This window comes from Brachyhypopomus gauderio, chromosome 17 (assembly GCF_052324685.1).
Source record: "Brachyhypopomus gauderio isolate BG-103 chromosome 17, BGAUD_0.2, whole genome shotgun sequence".
Classification (NCBI taxonomy): domain Eukaryota; kingdom Metazoa; phylum Chordata; class Actinopteri; order Gymnotiformes; family Hypopomidae; genus Brachyhypopomus; species Brachyhypopomus gauderio.
The window spans coordinates 15,540,383-15,556,656 of NC_135227.1; the positions used below are offsets into that span (position 1 = coordinate 15,540,383).

Consider the following 16,274-nt stretch of genomic DNA (forward strand, 5'->3'; position numbering starts at 1 on the left):
ATGGCACCTTCCTTCACCGTGTACCAAGACCTGACTCCCCTGTGGGTCAACACTCAAAGAATTGAAAAATTGCATGACCGTTTAGCTCTGGGATATGGAGCAGCTGGGTTGGGGAAAAAGCAATTGAATCTTCACTGCTTCACACCAGGCCCGCGTAGCAGACTTATTATGGATCACATGTTCCACATTATGTATGCATTACATGAAAGAACACAAGAGCAGTGAGGTGTGTATGAAGTCTGGGTGACACTGACCTATACAGTCCTGATTATCAACATAATGAACTTCATTCACTCCCAAGCCTTCTTTCTGATACAGCTCTTGCTCCTAGAACACCCCCCCCCCACACACACACACACACACACACACACAAAAGTACTGTCAATAGCAGCTTTTACGACTCACAAGCCATTGGATATCCATTGGATATACTGTGAATATAGGAAGTGGCGGTGAGATTAGTGACCACTCACCTCTTTCAGGATGCGCTCGTTGAAGAACTGCTGCAGTTTCTCGTTACAGTAGTTGATGCAGAACTGCTCAAAGCTGTTGTGCTCAAAATATTCTAGAGGCAAAAAGCATTTTTAGACTCTAATAAGTCTAAAATCCTTTTTCTTTTACTTATAGAACCTCAAGTAAAAATAACCAAAGGTACATTATGGAACAAAATGTGGAACTAAAGGTCTTAAGGACATTTTACAACACGGCAGTCTGGTGTTTTTCTTCTCTGGGAAAAAAAGACTAAATATATCAGTGTTGTGGCTCAGTGACTGTAATTATTTGTCTTGGTGTGGTAAAAGTATAATTATAGGAATAAGTTAAAATTTCACATCAGCAAAAATGCTTAAAGGTTACTGTCACTTGTAGTCTTGGAATTTTTTATCAAAGCAGGTTAATACTACAACAAACTGATCATTAAATTTGAATCCCAACCATCAGAGAGCGACAGGTAGTTAAAAGCATCAGGAACGGCAGGGTGAGTACATGAACTACCCCTGTCAGACCTGCAGGTGCTTACCGAAACCAGCGATGTCCAGCACCCCGATGAAGTTGGAGGAGGCCATGAAGGGGAAACACTGGTTGACCCGCGTGACCACGTGATCGAAGAGGCGGCTGTAGACCGCCTTGGCCAGGGCGTCACGGGCGCTGTTGGCCTGCTCCACCTTCAGCGGCACCCTGGGGAGAAGCAAAGTGGGCCAGATGGACTCGGAAACTGGACTGGAGCCTCTGCAAACGAACCCTCATCAGTACACGTCCGCCCGGCTACGGCTCATCCCTCACCCGTCATCCGCGCACACCTCATGCCAACATTCTGGACCTGCCCACAGAAACGTCAAAAGGCGAAGGCCAAAAGAACAAAGAAACAGTCGAGAAACTTTTAGGTTTGCTCTGAAGGTACTTGTGTGAAACTGTGCTCTCTTCATGACTCTCATCTCACCTTCCAACGCTGATTTGGTTGAATAATTCTGAGGTAGAAGATATAATTTAACTGCCATTTAAAGGTTCTTTCGCTATTACCACGACTGCTTTCCACCTGGACAACCACAAGTGACCGATGCAGGTGTTCACCCCCCTGAGCCCCCCCCAACTAGAGCCTTCTTGGAGGACCCCCCCCCCACAAAACACTACTCATACGAACACTGAGGACATGGTCGTAACGAGCCGAGAGGTAACCAGCACCGACTTCGCAGACAGTGCTGTGGGTGACAAGCCGAGAACCCTGCACACAAGAACATTTCACCTCACAGCCCACAAGTTCACTTAAGGGTGCTGTGGTTTACTTTACAACACTGCTGAATTTAGCTTTTATTTCATGTACCATTAACTAATTAATTACATTTTATTACTACCCTTCACAGGCTATCAGGGCAGTAATGATCTCCAGGACAATTCAACTCTCCTTCTCACACCTTATGTGAATCAGGGACATAATGCTATGGATGCCGGCCACGCACCACGAGAAACTCCCTGCTGGACTGGCCGCCCACGGCCACGCGGCACCTCTCTGGCGAACCACAAGGCGCTCCCGAATGTTAATACTCCACTACTGTGGCTGGCCCACCTTCCTCTCGCGTGCGTCCTGCTGTGGGGAGCTCTGCTCTGGCTTCCTGGTTGCTCGTTCCTGGCTAATCTAAGCTGGCCCGGGCAAGGGAGCTCCGAACGGAAGCTGCCAAAGCCCCCGACGCGGGGGAGATTGAACCTGCGTGCGAGTTACGGATGAGCGGCGCACGAGCCCGTCTGAGCGGGCTAGCGGGGCGCGGGTTCTCCGCGTCCTTTTCTCCGTGTCACGAGGCGCTTCGACCCATCTCATTATACGCGGCAGCGTGTGCAAATGCTCGGAGCTGGGTGCTTGAGAAGAGGTGGAGGAAGAGTGAAAGATGCAGCCGACTGCAAAGCAGCTCCGTTTATGGCATTTCACGGTGTGAATCGGCATCGCCGCCTCAGTGCTGCTAGAAAATTGCCCCCCCAACCCCCTCGGTATTCAGCGCAGAATAAGACAGGAAATGCGGCATGAATGAGGGAGGCTGGCACCCTCGCGGATGACTCCGCAACCCTGACACGGGCCTTCTGGCAGGGCCCAAAAAACCCCCAGGTGACTCCCCACAGACACGCCTGCATTATTCATCGGCCGCAAAAACACTCCCGGTCCAGCGTCTGTGCTCGGTGAAATATTAATCGGCTGCTCTTTCCACCATCATTCAAACAAAAGTGGATCGAAAGCCTATCTGAAGGAGGCAGGGCGGTGCCATGCGCTCCAAGGCTGAGCGGGTCTTGCCAATACCGCTCCCCCTTTAGAGGCCCCAACACATGTCGGCACGCTCTAATGGGACTGTGGGATGATGTGCGGTTCCCTGCGAGTCTGTGAAAGAATACAGACTCGCCCAAGGCCGGACCAAGACCTTGAGAGCAGCACTGGTGCTGGGTAGGAGAGGTTCTGCAGACCCTGCCCGTGATCCAAGGGCTGCATTCGAGCAGTTCACTTGGACAGGTGCAATCAATAAACACATGCCTGTTTAGGTTTAAAAGAAGGCCAGAATCGGCACGAGTGATACTGACCCCCTTAGCCAGTTTGGCCCGCGGCGATTTGATTAAAGAGTGAAGAGACCGAGATTGGCTATCCGCGCTCCGGGGTGTCAGTGTGTGGGATAAACGGGGAGATGAGGATTGAGAACGAGCCACATCGAGGAGACGCATCACCGAAGGACACTTGGCACAGCGAGGGGAGCGGAGCGAGATGAACACGGTCACACCGCAGGACACGGGGCACCACCGAGCGCCATCGCCAGAGCCTCAACACGAACGGGCACGCAAGAGAAGCCGAGCGGGTCCGGCCCGGCCTGGCCTGCAGCACGGCCCACGGCGCAAGCCGAGGTGTAACCGGCACCGACTCCACAGAGAGCCGCCGTCGGTCACCGACCGAGAAACTTAGAGGCGAGCACAGAAAAGGGCACGCTCGCAAGAAGTTCACTTAAGGGTGCTGTGGATTACATTACAACACTGCCGGCTTTAGTTTTTATTTCATGTACCATTAACCGATGACATAAATGTAATCACTACCCATCACAGGCTATCAGAACAACAGCGATCTCCAGGACAAATACACTCTCCTTCTCCCCAGGACTCCCACTCAAACAAACACTTACAGCACTAGAATGCTCTCTCATTAGTTTTAGCGTGGGCAGTGAAAGGGGTCACGTGGGGTCAGAAGGAGGAGGGACTCTTACTTGATGACGGTGCCTTTGGCGCCCCCTGCAGTGGTCAGCATGACCCGCGTGGTAAGGCTGACTCTCAGGTCTTCCTGGTCAAGGCCTAGGAGCTCAGCACAGTGCTGCAGGGTCTGGTTGGAGTGACTGGTCAGCACACAACCACCTGCAGGGGGCAGCAGAGGACATCAGCACAGGGTTGGGCATTTTCTACACATCACACCACACATGCTGCAGTTAGTAGTGATTTTTCCTCTGCCAGGGAGACACCGATTTGACATTTACCACACAGTAGGTGGAACCATACATCATTGCCAAAATACAAAATGCTTTGTAAATGAATACAATTATATTTACTTTTATCATTGATATTAACCGATATTAATTTAGTCAAATTGTGAAGCATTAGGATGGGGTATGCATATATTTTTCAACGATGGCATGTTTCTGAAACCATATCCACAGACGACAGCCTTAAAAGTAAATGGACTACAGCAGAGCACAACAGAGTGTTGATTCATCTTCTAAGACGCGCACGTTGAATACAGCACGAAGCCTCAGGACAGAAGCCTGGCCACGAGTGGAAGATGGCAGAGTGTCAAGGATGTAGAGTTGCTCGGCCTCGCCTGGAAGAGGAAGAAGAATAATAAAACCTGGCGGCGAGCGAAAGAGCCGTGGCACAGCCCGCTAACGAGGGCAGGTGTGAGCGCAGCAGACGAAGAGGAAGAGGAGAGGTGGTGAGAGGGGTGAAGGAGGAAAAACACTGTTCCTTCCACTGAAGCGCCGACGGTCCAGCCATTCTGCAGTAGCTCTGAATACCCCCCCCCCCCCCCCCCCCCCCCCCACCCGCCCGCCCGCCCATCCTGCTCCCTACCCAACTGCTAGGGAGTAGATGTGTATACGGTTTCAGCTTGCGTCAATGGCCACATTTGACTTTCCTTGGACAGATTAGCCTACAGTAAAGTGCCTCGATGAGGTGAGGGTGGAATGTGATGGGGTAAAAGGACAACTCTACCCGAGGTGCTGCCGGTCTCTTCAAAGTCTATGTTGCCGAGATGCAGGACCCCCGCCACCACACGAAAAAGGTTGAGCTTCTCGGTGTCGTCCAGACCGATCTTCTTCATAGCCACACACATCCTTTTGAAGTCCCCCAGGTCGTCGAGCAAGGGGTCCTTCAGAGATCCTGCTGTCGCATGCTACAGGAACACCCCCGAAACAGTGAAAACCATCACAGCAGCAAGACTAGTCCAAAACAAACGACAGAGCACACAGGGTCATGCTGCATGCACACTTCACCCCTAGTGCCACCCGTCTTTTGTAGCTACTGACTGTCAAACCTCCATTTCAGAAAGGTAGCAGATCATGTCACAGGCTGACCTAGTGCTGGGCACGCTAAAAACAGCAGTCCAAAGCAGCGTCTGCGCCAGACTGCATTCACAAAGGCCCGAGCACAGGAACACCTTTCACACTCCAACACACCCACGCGCCACTGACAAAGAGCTGCATTTATTGAATTATTTGACGAGCTGTATTCAGGTGAGCCACTTCTGTGGTCCTTGAAGAATACAGGGAGACTACCAAACCAGACCTACGTGCAGTCTACATCCATGCACCTCCGTCACAGCAAACGCATGCATGGAGAGACATGATCAGGATCACAGAAGCGAAATCTGGACGAGCGTCGGACAAAAAAAAGGAGCTACGGAAACATCACCTTTTTGTCCTGGGGTTTCAGGGAGAGTAAGGGGACATATGAAATTCAGTCAACACATACCTAATAAACATGGGCACAGGAAGATGTGTGTCAAAAAAAGTAGTGATTTTTTTTCTATGCTAAGTAAGACACCCTGTGAAAGAGTCTTTTTGAAAAGATGACAAATGATATGCAGTGGTTAACAATGGGTGGTTAACAATGCTCATTTTGTGTTAGCAACTGAAATGAAAAGGTTACAAAAACCACTGAAGGAAATTTAAATGCAAACCATGCTTTTCATATTTCATCAAAGGCTTGAACTCAATTCAAGCTGAACTAATTCTAGTTCAGATCAAAACAACTTGGACTGTTTTTGAAACACTTGGTTTCACAGTAACAGAATCAGTGTTTCCGCCTACATTACATCCTACAAACTCATCGAGATGCTGCTGATAGCGGCGCCATTTATCAATTTGATTTGGGATTTTTATCCAGGTTTTGGTTTGTGTCTGTATTCATAAGTGTAAGTATTTGTCATTAAAGTGGTCAAACGGAGCTAACAGTCCTATCAGCGGGAATGCTCAGCGGAGACAGAGGTATGCAAGGTTATGTTTACAGTGTGTAATGCAACTTTCATTTGCACTTCATACGTCACTGTTCCCAAACACATAGTGAAAAACAATAATAAAGAGATCTTGGTCAAAAATAACACAAATTGCAAAATGATTGAACAGCAAAAGCTACGGTCAACCTATGCTGAATGTTGCTTCAGTGCTAACGCTGTCGGAAGGCATAATCAGTCCGGTGATCTTGGATTAATGTGTTTCGAGATGGCCGCCGGCTGTCAGAGAAACGAACAGCTAATACAAATGCCATGTTTGATTTCAAACTTATTTATGGGAACTCTGCATCTTTGCTGCTTATTATGTCCCATACGGCTCAGTATCACATTCACAGTAGATCTTTTGTTTTATAAAACACAGAAACCCTCGATCCACATACGAAGACCTTTTCATCAACCATAACCTTTCCAAACTTCTCCCATCTCCAAGTAGTGAGATACTGCCGTAAGTCAAAGATCACACACGCTAACCCACTAAGCTTACTCAAAACACTAACCACAATAACATGCATAATTTACATTTCCATTTAGGAAGTGCATTTCTGTGTATTCCTTAGTAACAGTCTGGGCATCTAGAGATCGTTCATCGTGGCCCAAGTAAATAATGATGTGTCATGGTTTGAAAAACCCCTCCTACCTCTGAACTCTTCCGATTTTGCATGATCTGTTTGTCAGAGTCCTTGTTTGCAAAGTATCTGGTGCAGCCGCCATTCAAATACTAAATGAAAACACAAATATTTCAGAAATGCACAAGGTTCCTCAAAACCTTTCATATTACTTTATCACTGTGGTAATATCTTACCAAAGAATATTCTAGTACAAAGCTTCTGATTAACAACTGAATAATGAAATGTATTAAAAAGGAACACATGGCAAACATGCCATCTAGTGGTACAACTGACACTTGACACAGGCACTATGCAATTTGAGAAACTAATAACCATAACACATTTCAGGCAGTGTGGAATATGTTTGCTCTTCAGAATAAAGTTAAACAGTCATGTCCAATAATTCTAAAGTTACCTACACTTCACCATACTAACTAAAGTTTAAAATAGGTATAATTTTTTTTTCATGTTTGTATACAGTATATTAAGACTTATCTGAGACAGGGAGACAGACAGACAGACAGAAAATGCAGGCAGAGGACAGGAAGTACTCGGCTGACCCGGAAGCTGTCCGGAGAGCTCAGGTGCAGCATGTTCCTGGTGTCCTCAGAGGCACCCGCACACAGCCGGTAGAAGATGTGGTAATTGCGCTCATCTGTGCTCTGCATGCAGATGCGAGATTTCTCCAGCAGATAGTGGGAGACAAATCCACCCACCACCTCGTTCTGCAGCACAAACACACGACACAGTCAAACGGGGACGTGTGCGGAACAAAGGAAGGTAGTTGATAGGAAAAAAAATGTATGAATGTGTGACGGGGGAAAAAAAAAAAAAAAAAGAGACTACACTTCTTAAAATGTCTTGGAGTATGCACAAGAACATTTAGACATTTAGACTTTAAAAGTTCTGCACAAAATGGCACATATGAAAAATGCAGAACTGTTGTACCTTCTCGCTGAAGTGGATCTCCACGAACTTTCCAAAACGGCTGCTGTTGTTGTTCCTCACTGTCTTTGCATTTCCAAACGCCTCCAGCAAGGGGTTGGCTGCAGCGGGATGGCCAATGAGCTACCATTACCGCACCATCACCATTACCGCACCATCACCATTACCGTGGAGTCAAGGGTACGGTTAAGAACAACTGTACTCACCTTCAACAATTCTCTCATCGATATCCTGACCTGTCCCATATGACGTGGTTAAATATCTGGGATAATCAGAGAACATTTGTTATTTACCATTCCGTGTGAATACAAAAACAGCACCCCTCCCAGGACGGTCTATATCGACAGTGTGACCTTGAGCACTGCTGCTCTGTATTGGTATCTAAATGAAACAGAATGTGCCAATGAAGGCTTCAGTCAGTTTATCCCTACAGTGTCTGTATTTTGTCTTCTAGTGCATTCCGTTACTTTAAATATGGGCTCTTTGACCAGACCTAAGGACAAACTTTGTATTTTCAGTTTTTCCAGCACCAGATTCACCAGACACAATGATGGACTGACTCATGCGAAGCACTTTCATGTCCCGATATGCCTTATCAGCTGGGGGAAGGAGAGAGAGAGAGAGAGAGAGTCAGAGAGAGAGACAGTGATGGAGATATTGATTAAAATACAGAAGGTTAAAGAAGGATTAGATTATTTTGCGATTAATTCATACAGATTTACTTGTGCCCTCACCAATAGCATACACATGTGGAGGGAGGGTTCCCAATGACCGGCCTCGGTAACTTTTTATGGTCTCGGGGGCGTAGAGTTTGGGAATATCGTAGTAGGGATTCACAGCGATCAGGATGTTAGCCACAAACGTCTGGGGAGAAAAAAAAAGAAAGAGAGAAACATGGCAAGCAGCAGTGAGTGAACTTCATGGTAACAGATACTGCATCCACCTCAGGGGGACATGAGAAACACACATTCCTAATGACTAGCTGACTTTTTCTGCAGCGCTCCACGTCTTAACGAAGGGAAAGGTCTCAGGTGATGGCTGGAATAGCTTCCCTTAGCAGCCCATTAGTAGCACCTGCAGGGACTCTGGAGCCCTGGCTAACACGCCCCCTCTCCTGCCTGCCCAGCCCGGGGCTGTGGGGTGAGTTCCAGCGCGCCTCGCTAGCCTGCTTAGCCCCGCCCCCCAGGACCTAATTAAGTGCGGCGGGCAACCCGATAGCGCCTGGGCCGGATTAGCTGGGTCATGTGAGACGGGTCACCTCAGCGCAGCCCACAGGGGCCCGCCTGCGAGCACGCGCCGAGAGCAGGCCGCACTAATGAGGGAGGCCCAACGCTTGGCCCCACCTGCCCGTCAGGTCCTCACCTGGGGCCACTCTGGGGCAAAAGAGACAGCGAAGGATGGCACCTGTTCAGGATCTAAGTACAAACTACACACCACAAATGTCCTCACAGCTAGACTAAAGTGCAGCAGTTAGGATCATTTAAGAATTATCTGTAGATGACTCGGCAAACCTTTAATCAGCAACTGTGATGAATTGATCTTACTTACATATATCAGATCTTTACTGTAGCGGACACGGATGTTGTTTAGAAGAGTGGCTTCATTTAAATACATTAGAGAACCTAAAGATAAAGAAATACACATAATTGAGCAAGTCATGCTAAACAATATGTAAATGTTAATTATCGTAGTACATACTAATGATTTCTCCTTATAGCCTGGATATGGAAGTAGTAAAGAGTATTTCTTACAGTTGTCCTCTACATGTTTGTTGACGTCATCTTCAGCTGGGAAGACTTGGCTGATGGGAGCCAAGAAAGTCTGAGAATCCAAACACATCATCATAAACATCACAAACACTTGTCATGTCACCTGCTTTTGTAAACATTCTCATGAACTATGAAGGGTTTCCAGAAACCTCAAAGGTCGCCACACAAAAGCACAACCTGAACCAGCACACAGAACAACGCAGCGGAGATGCCTGTGAGGTCCTCAGCTCACTTCCTGTGCCAATGACGCCAACTACAGCACTTCCGTTTCCCCACATTTCATACACCCTAGTGTGTAGTGGCCAACAAAGGTGCCTAGCAACAGCACCACAACCAGACAGTAGACATGTCAGTAGGCACTTGAAGTGACACAAGTAACATGAATGAGTACAATGAATCAGTAAAAGGACAAGTGAAATGAATGTGTGAATGTCTAATTCCCACTAAGTTCTAATCAGCTCCGACACTGACCACAATACCACATTACCGGATCTCAACTACCCTGTATTCAAAATCAGCAGCCGTGCTCCCCTCCATATACATCTCACAACTCAGCTTTCAAATCCTCTAGACACCACCTAGATCAACATATAGTATCAAATTACAGCTTGGAGATGCTAAAGCTAACTGTATCTTTAAAGAGCAATGCGATTGAGCTAGAATAGTAAACAAACAAATATAATAATAGTCTTTGGGGACTGATGGAAAAGTAATAAGGTTGCCAGTAATGATGTTTTTTTTAAACACTGATCAGATCAGCCAGAACTATCCACTAAAACTTAAAACAGTTCATTTCTCTAAGGAACAGTTTTAAGTCCAGGTGGCTTATTCTAATGAACTTGCCCTGAGCGTAACATGACCAGCACACCTGCAAAAGGCAAGAGTCATTACTTATTAACAGCCTCTGCAAGAGACACCTTTACACAGCACAAGAGACACCTTTACACAGCACAAGAGGCACCTTTACACAGCACAAGCCTGCTTTACAGACATGAGTTTGCACATCGCACTTATTACTCTTTGGAATAACAAGGGATCTGCTCAAATGAAATGCCACAGAGTGTGAATGATGACTACATTATTTCAAGGCTCTAATAACTCAGGAAACCAGATCTGTACGACCACTTACAAAAACTCCAATATAGTCATGAGCACCAAACAAAAGAATAATCTTACCCCATGGCAAAAAAAAAAACGCTAAATGGAAACCAAATGCTGTTCTTAGAAACCCTAAAACACATTTTAGATGATCGATTCCACATTTATAATGCCATTTCACAACATATCTTGCATGTTGCTTATCTAAGATGAAGACGTGTTCGTCACAGGACGATGAAGGGTGGCGGTCTTACTTTGCCCCTGTGACTGAGTGGTTCGATAGTGAGAGAGTCAGCACCGATGTCCACTATCATGCCGAGCTGGAACCCATCAGTCGGGTGGGGCGCCCACACAGGCTTCCCATCATCCATTGCTCTCCACAGCTACACAGCTGCCCTGCAGAGCAAAACACAGAGATAAAGGAGAGGAGAGGCGTTCATGTTGTGTAAAATGTTAGGATAGTGCAGATAACACAGGCAGACAGCCTAACGAGCAAATTACTAATAGCGGTTATTATACTGAATCCTACTAACAGTTCAACAGAAACAAAGAATCCCTTTCCAAGGTATCGGGTATAAGACCTTACTGCTGAGAAACATCTGTGAAAGACATATTCAGGACCCTGTCAGCCAATGCAAAAGCCAGAAGTTTGGGTCAGCGAACTGAAGTTCGGGTCAAGAAACCGTCGCAACAGTTCTGATGGAAAGAATGCTCTGCACAAATCATTCCATCAAGGATCAGTGATGAAGGCCGATGATTAGGAATCCCTGCTGTGACAAGCATGTTTGGCACATTGCCAGAAAGCAGTACTAAAATAACTGGAAGTTTGAACGGTAAACAAATACTCGTGGCACAGTACTAAAATAACTGGAAGTTTGAACGGTAAACAAATACTCGTGGCACAGCATGGTATTGTGCTCCTGAAACAGCGTGAGCGTCTGCACGGCCGCCCACTGCTGTTGGAAGTCGATTAGACATTGCACTGCAGGCCGCCCAGTTCCAAGCCATTTGTACGAGCTCCAGAGAACCACCTGAATGGAGCTTCTGAACGGTCCCCTGCGGTCAGGATCCATTAGGACACAAGGTTCCTCTCCGTCACAGATGTCCGAGGCGTGTTGAAGGCCAGGTAGATCTCTGCTCCCTGCGGCTACCTCTCCCCTGCTCCACATTCATCCTCAGCCCTAGAGGTGCTGGCCAAGTCCACGGTGATTCCCGTGGTGCAATTATCAATTTTTCAGGTACCGCTTAACTCATCGTGCCTAATGATCTTGCTGTTTTTTGCAGCACTATCTGCACGCATGCCAGTCAGGTAAGCCTCGCCTCACTGGGTGCAGAGGTCAGGAGCACAAAAGGGTTGGAGTGGAACATCAGTGGTGCGTTTTGAAGACTCAGGGAGACGATTGGTCATACTGACAAATGGCACGTAAACAGCTTGAACACGCACATATCGCATTTCTGCCATAAATGATCCAAATATTGGAGTTGAACAGGTTTACATCAACACTAGGTAAAATACGAAGCACCGCATGGTGTTTTATACGGAATACGAAAAAGTACATTTAAAGTATGTGATAGGACATACTGCATGTTGCATAAAGCAACACTTAAACCAAGACAAATCTGCATAATATAGAAAGAAATACTATTTCTCCACACATTTATTGAATGTATACAAATCACATCAAGTGCACTTATTTACTTCCACTTGTTATCTGACAAGATTTAAAACATAACCTGGATTACCATCTGTGTGTAATTTTACATGATAAGACATCACAACATGGTGGAAAAACCCATGTTGTGGGTTCTGTGACCAAGAGATGTTTAATGTATTCCTGAGAAGAAAAAATCCCAATTACTGCGTAGTGGGCCGTGACTGCAACCCGTTAACCTGCCTCGTTTTACTGCAGCTCGGGTTTTCTGGTTAAGATAGCAAAGTCTCATCACCTGCCATTTTTGCTGCAAAGGTTATGCAGATCAAATTCTGTTAATCAGCACAAGAAATCCAAGAATATTACTCACCCAAATAATGAATATACGGTAACAGCATACAGTAAATTACATTATGAAGACCCACTGTAAAGATGCTATTAAAGTAGTGTTAGGTTCACCTTATCTGCCCAGTTAGGGTTTTGATCAAACTGAAATGAGCATGCAAAGTAGTTGCTCTTTAGGCAGGCCAAGGGGAGTTAATAATTTACTACATTGTACAATCCTACAGCATATTCATGCAGTATTGCAGATGTGATCTATGAAGGGGCAATCATGTACCCTGTAGTCATTTTCCTATAGGGCTGGGCGTTGTCTAAATGCAAGTAAGTGGCATTTGGCATGATTCTTACTCCACAATGTTACATGGCATCCAGTAAAAGTGGATTTCAAATGAGATTCGCCTTCTCCCAGTGCCTACGCCATGTTATAGACCCCAAACAAGGGAAGAATGATCCATGCCACATCATGAAGAACCCTTAGCCTCCTTAAGCGTCTCAAAACAAGTAGATCTGGCCAAAACTCTGAGAGTAGACATAATTCTTCTAGCAAATATTTATCATATAGTATATTCAGTCTTTACAGTACTATCAGTCATAAAGGATCATTAGATTGATACTAAATGCAAAAATGACCACGATCATAAACAAGAAATGACAATGAAAATATGCAGGCTGAATGTCCATAAATGTATAGTCATGATTATGTACTAGGTACATGATTAGGTACTTTGTGAGAAGTGATAAAAAAAAAGACCTTTGTGAATATATGTACAGCATATACTATTTCCTCAGTGCTTTTGATCAAACAGGTCTTTAAGGAGTACCATCTACTTTCAAGTATAACAAATCTACTATAACCATTCAAGAGTCTGAAAAAAGCATTTAAAAATGTAAAAGTATTTTTCACCTGAACGCAAAAGAACAATGATTTGAGCATAGCTATTGTGTCATTGTGGGCTATAAAACAATGACTTATTCAGATTATGAAGAACTAAAGAATATGTACAACCTGCTTCACTGAGTACAACATGCTTCACTGAGTAGGAACAGCCACTGGCTGAGGGCCCCAAAGAAAGAAATACAACTCTGTTTCTTTGATGACACCCCCACCACCACAAACAAAACCTTGGGCCAAGCACTTAGAAGACAGTTTGCAGAGCAGAAAAGTGAATGGCATCATATCTCCCAGAAAACAGGTCAGGATTGTTTTGTCTGTTGGAAAGTTGGCAGAAGGCCACAGAATTTCTTTTTTTGTACTACAAAGTCACTAGACTGAGTAGATGGCAATGTTTTAATCAAATTCACGCTAAGGTCAAAGTCCTTTTAATCAGCATCTTTAAATTGTAAAGTGGTTTTTAAATTGCAAAGTAGCCTGCAAATTCAGAGAAAATGAAAACGGTTTTTATGCCGACTCTTGTAAGCAATGATTTTTAGGCAACTAACATTAGCAATTTCAAGCAATTCAGCTTCATTTACAAGGAACAAAACAATTTCACACAAATGTGCACAAAAACAAATATCTTGGCTGTTTGAGAGATGAGAAATTACTTGATATACATAATGTGAGGCCCTATAAACGCCATCAACTTTGTGAAGAAGAGTTTATGCACTTATACAAAACCTACAACCTCCCAAACCATCCTGAGGTGAGATACACGCCAGTGCTCAGCTGGGTGTCGTAAAAACACATTTATGATGATCAGGAATGGAAAACAACCTGAGCATTCCCTAGGCAACAATATGGTGGTTGCCCATTGAGACAGCTTGGGTTCAAAGGGCAAGTAGTAGTTTCCTGTACCACATATAAAGCATCCTCCCCTTCATCCCCTCCCTTATTTCCTGCTCCCTATGCAGTCAAAGTGTTCTGGAAAGTACAATGTGATATCTGGACTAGCTTAACAGGATGCAAACCAACTTTCATTTCTACAGTCAGCCCAGTTTTGCTGGTTTCCAGCTGGACACACATGAAAGGCACATGAAAAATAAACTTGACTAGTCAGCACTTAGTGTAGCGGATTAAAAAAATCAATCGGTTAAATTAAGCTAGAGAAATATGCGCTCATACTCTGCAAAGGAGGTTGATTTACACTTATGGACGTGGTCAGTTTAATGGATTAAGTGAAAGGAAACCGCACTGGTTTTGATCAGCATCATTCCTTTCTTTCCTAAACGGACAGATGTGCCACGCCTCAACAGCGTCAAAACAAACATTTTCCAACTATTAAACTTTTCTGACAAATAATCTATTGATTCAGAAATGATCCTACTATCCGACTACACATTCACTTAGTCTACACACTTAGTCTACACTACACACTGCGCAAAATTCTTTACATTTGAAAATAATTTCTGACAACATTTTGACAAAGTAACGGTGTAAAAACTCTACTTGCAAACACGAACCGCTGACGGTAAACCCTGCGTGGACCTGCACGCATCGGCATGCTGCCTTCACCATCACGCAAAGCACGCACGGCCAGGAGTTTAAGACCTTGCGGCTACGACTAGACAACAAGTTTTACGGGTTCTAAGTTAACAAATAAGTTAATTTAAAGTGATCTACTCACAATGTAAAGACTTCACTTTGCAGGCAGCGTGTTAGATCCCGCTGTTAGGCGATGATAAAGGTATCTCCCGCTGTCCTCCGCTTTTCCTCCACCGTTGGAGTGAAGTCCGGGCGGTGACGTCAGCGCCCACGCAGCGGCCCGGCAGCGCGCTCCTGGTGCACGAGACTGAACCCCGCGGATATGGAAACGTCCAACAACGCTAACTTTTATCACTTCATTCTTGGAAAGTAAATGCGCTGACGTTTTTCAACGGCGGGCAATATAACGAGTATACAATATCTTGTTCAAATGGAAAGTAGGAAACAAATAATTGTTTATTATAAGCTATTGGATCAACACACAAGTTCTGAAACGTATTGTATTGGGGACGTGAGTAGAGTGCGCAACATGGGTTCGTAGTCATCATCCTTACCCGATGGTGTACCACAAATACAAATTTGAGATTCATTAATTTTTAAGAGGCTTGCAATCTAAAACTTTTAAAGTATTCCTGAAGTAGAAATCCAATACTCCATTGAAAGCCATCTCTTTGTAAATCTAATTAGGACACCTGATATTTGCCCCTACTTGAAGTTGTATCAGGTTACTTAGCAAAGGTGACATAAGTGTCATTTAAATGTTTACATTGTTTTCTGTTTTTCCATGCTGCAGTTTTCTCATTGTCGCAAAGGCCAAAACAGATGCATTTGTATTGGACAGGTTCGTTATCAGGTTTAAGATGGCGTGAACCCATCTCACGTAGCTAGTTCTGTAAAATAGAATGGTGAAATTTGTTCTGACAAGCAATTTACTACGCCAGTTATATTGCCTTAGCACTTGTGCTACTAATATAGATATCGGCCCATTATTGTGTGAAAGCTGGATCGTTAACACGTTTTCATATTCTTCACATTACTTTGAAGAATGAAACTAAACTCGCGTTTTCCGGAATCTTTCCTAAACCAAGACCTGTCATTCCAGTAGAAAAGTAAGCTGTGTATAAAGGCCCTTCCGGCTAAATGAGAGATTACCCTGCAAGCAGATGTATCCCAGAATTGCACCCAGAATTCAAAATGAAAATAAAAATGATTCATATTTCTGGCAAGTAGTTTACAGCTTTTAAAACATCGGTTGCACGGGGGCTTTGTGATCTTGTGAAATAACCCAAAATATAACAGGATTATCTAAATTATTGCATACAAGACGACTTTAAAACTACTGGCATATATAATTCATAACGTATCAGCAGCAGTGAAATGCTTGTCCAGACACATGTCTGATGAGATACAGACCGATTA

The 16,274-nt window shown here is 44.9% G+C and overlaps 1 protein-coding gene across 1 annotated transcript in view; it reads right to left on the reverse strand.

Moving 5' to 3' along the window:
- myo6b (myosin VIb) overlaps window positions 1-15,343 on the reverse strand; it is a 32,523-nt gene extending 17,180 nt beyond the window's left edge. Inside the window, exons 1-15 of the mRNA XM_076978450.1 lie at window positions 14,998-15,343; window positions 10,694-10,835; window positions 9,324-9,393; window positions 9,121-9,194; window positions 8,307-8,436; window positions 8,066-8,171; window positions 7,779-7,834; window positions 7,576-7,673; window positions 7,188-7,352; window positions 6,657-6,737; window positions 4,720-4,900; window positions 3,726-3,870; window positions 1,019-1,176; window positions 474-565; window positions 255-327 (exon numbers count right to left, since the gene is read on the reverse strand). Coding sequence (XP_076834565.1) covers window positions 255-327; window positions 474-565; window positions 1,019-1,176; window positions 3,726-3,870; window positions 4,720-4,900; window positions 6,657-6,737; window positions 7,188-7,352; window positions 7,576-7,673; window positions 7,779-7,834; window positions 8,066-8,171; window positions 8,307-8,436; window positions 9,121-9,194; window positions 9,324-9,393; window positions 10,694-10,810 — 1,546 coding nt within the window. The 5' untranslated portion in view covers window positions 10,811-10,835; window positions 14,998-15,343. The remainder of the gene's footprint in view (window positions 1-254; window positions 328-473; window positions 566-1,018; window positions 1,177-3,725; window positions 3,871-4,719; window positions 4,901-6,656; window positions 6,738-7,187; window positions 7,353-7,575; window positions 7,674-7,778; window positions 7,835-8,065; window positions 8,172-8,306; window positions 8,437-9,120; window positions 9,195-9,323; window positions 9,394-10,693; window positions 10,836-14,997) is intronic.
- Window positions 15,344-16,274: the final 931 nt, after the last annotated feature.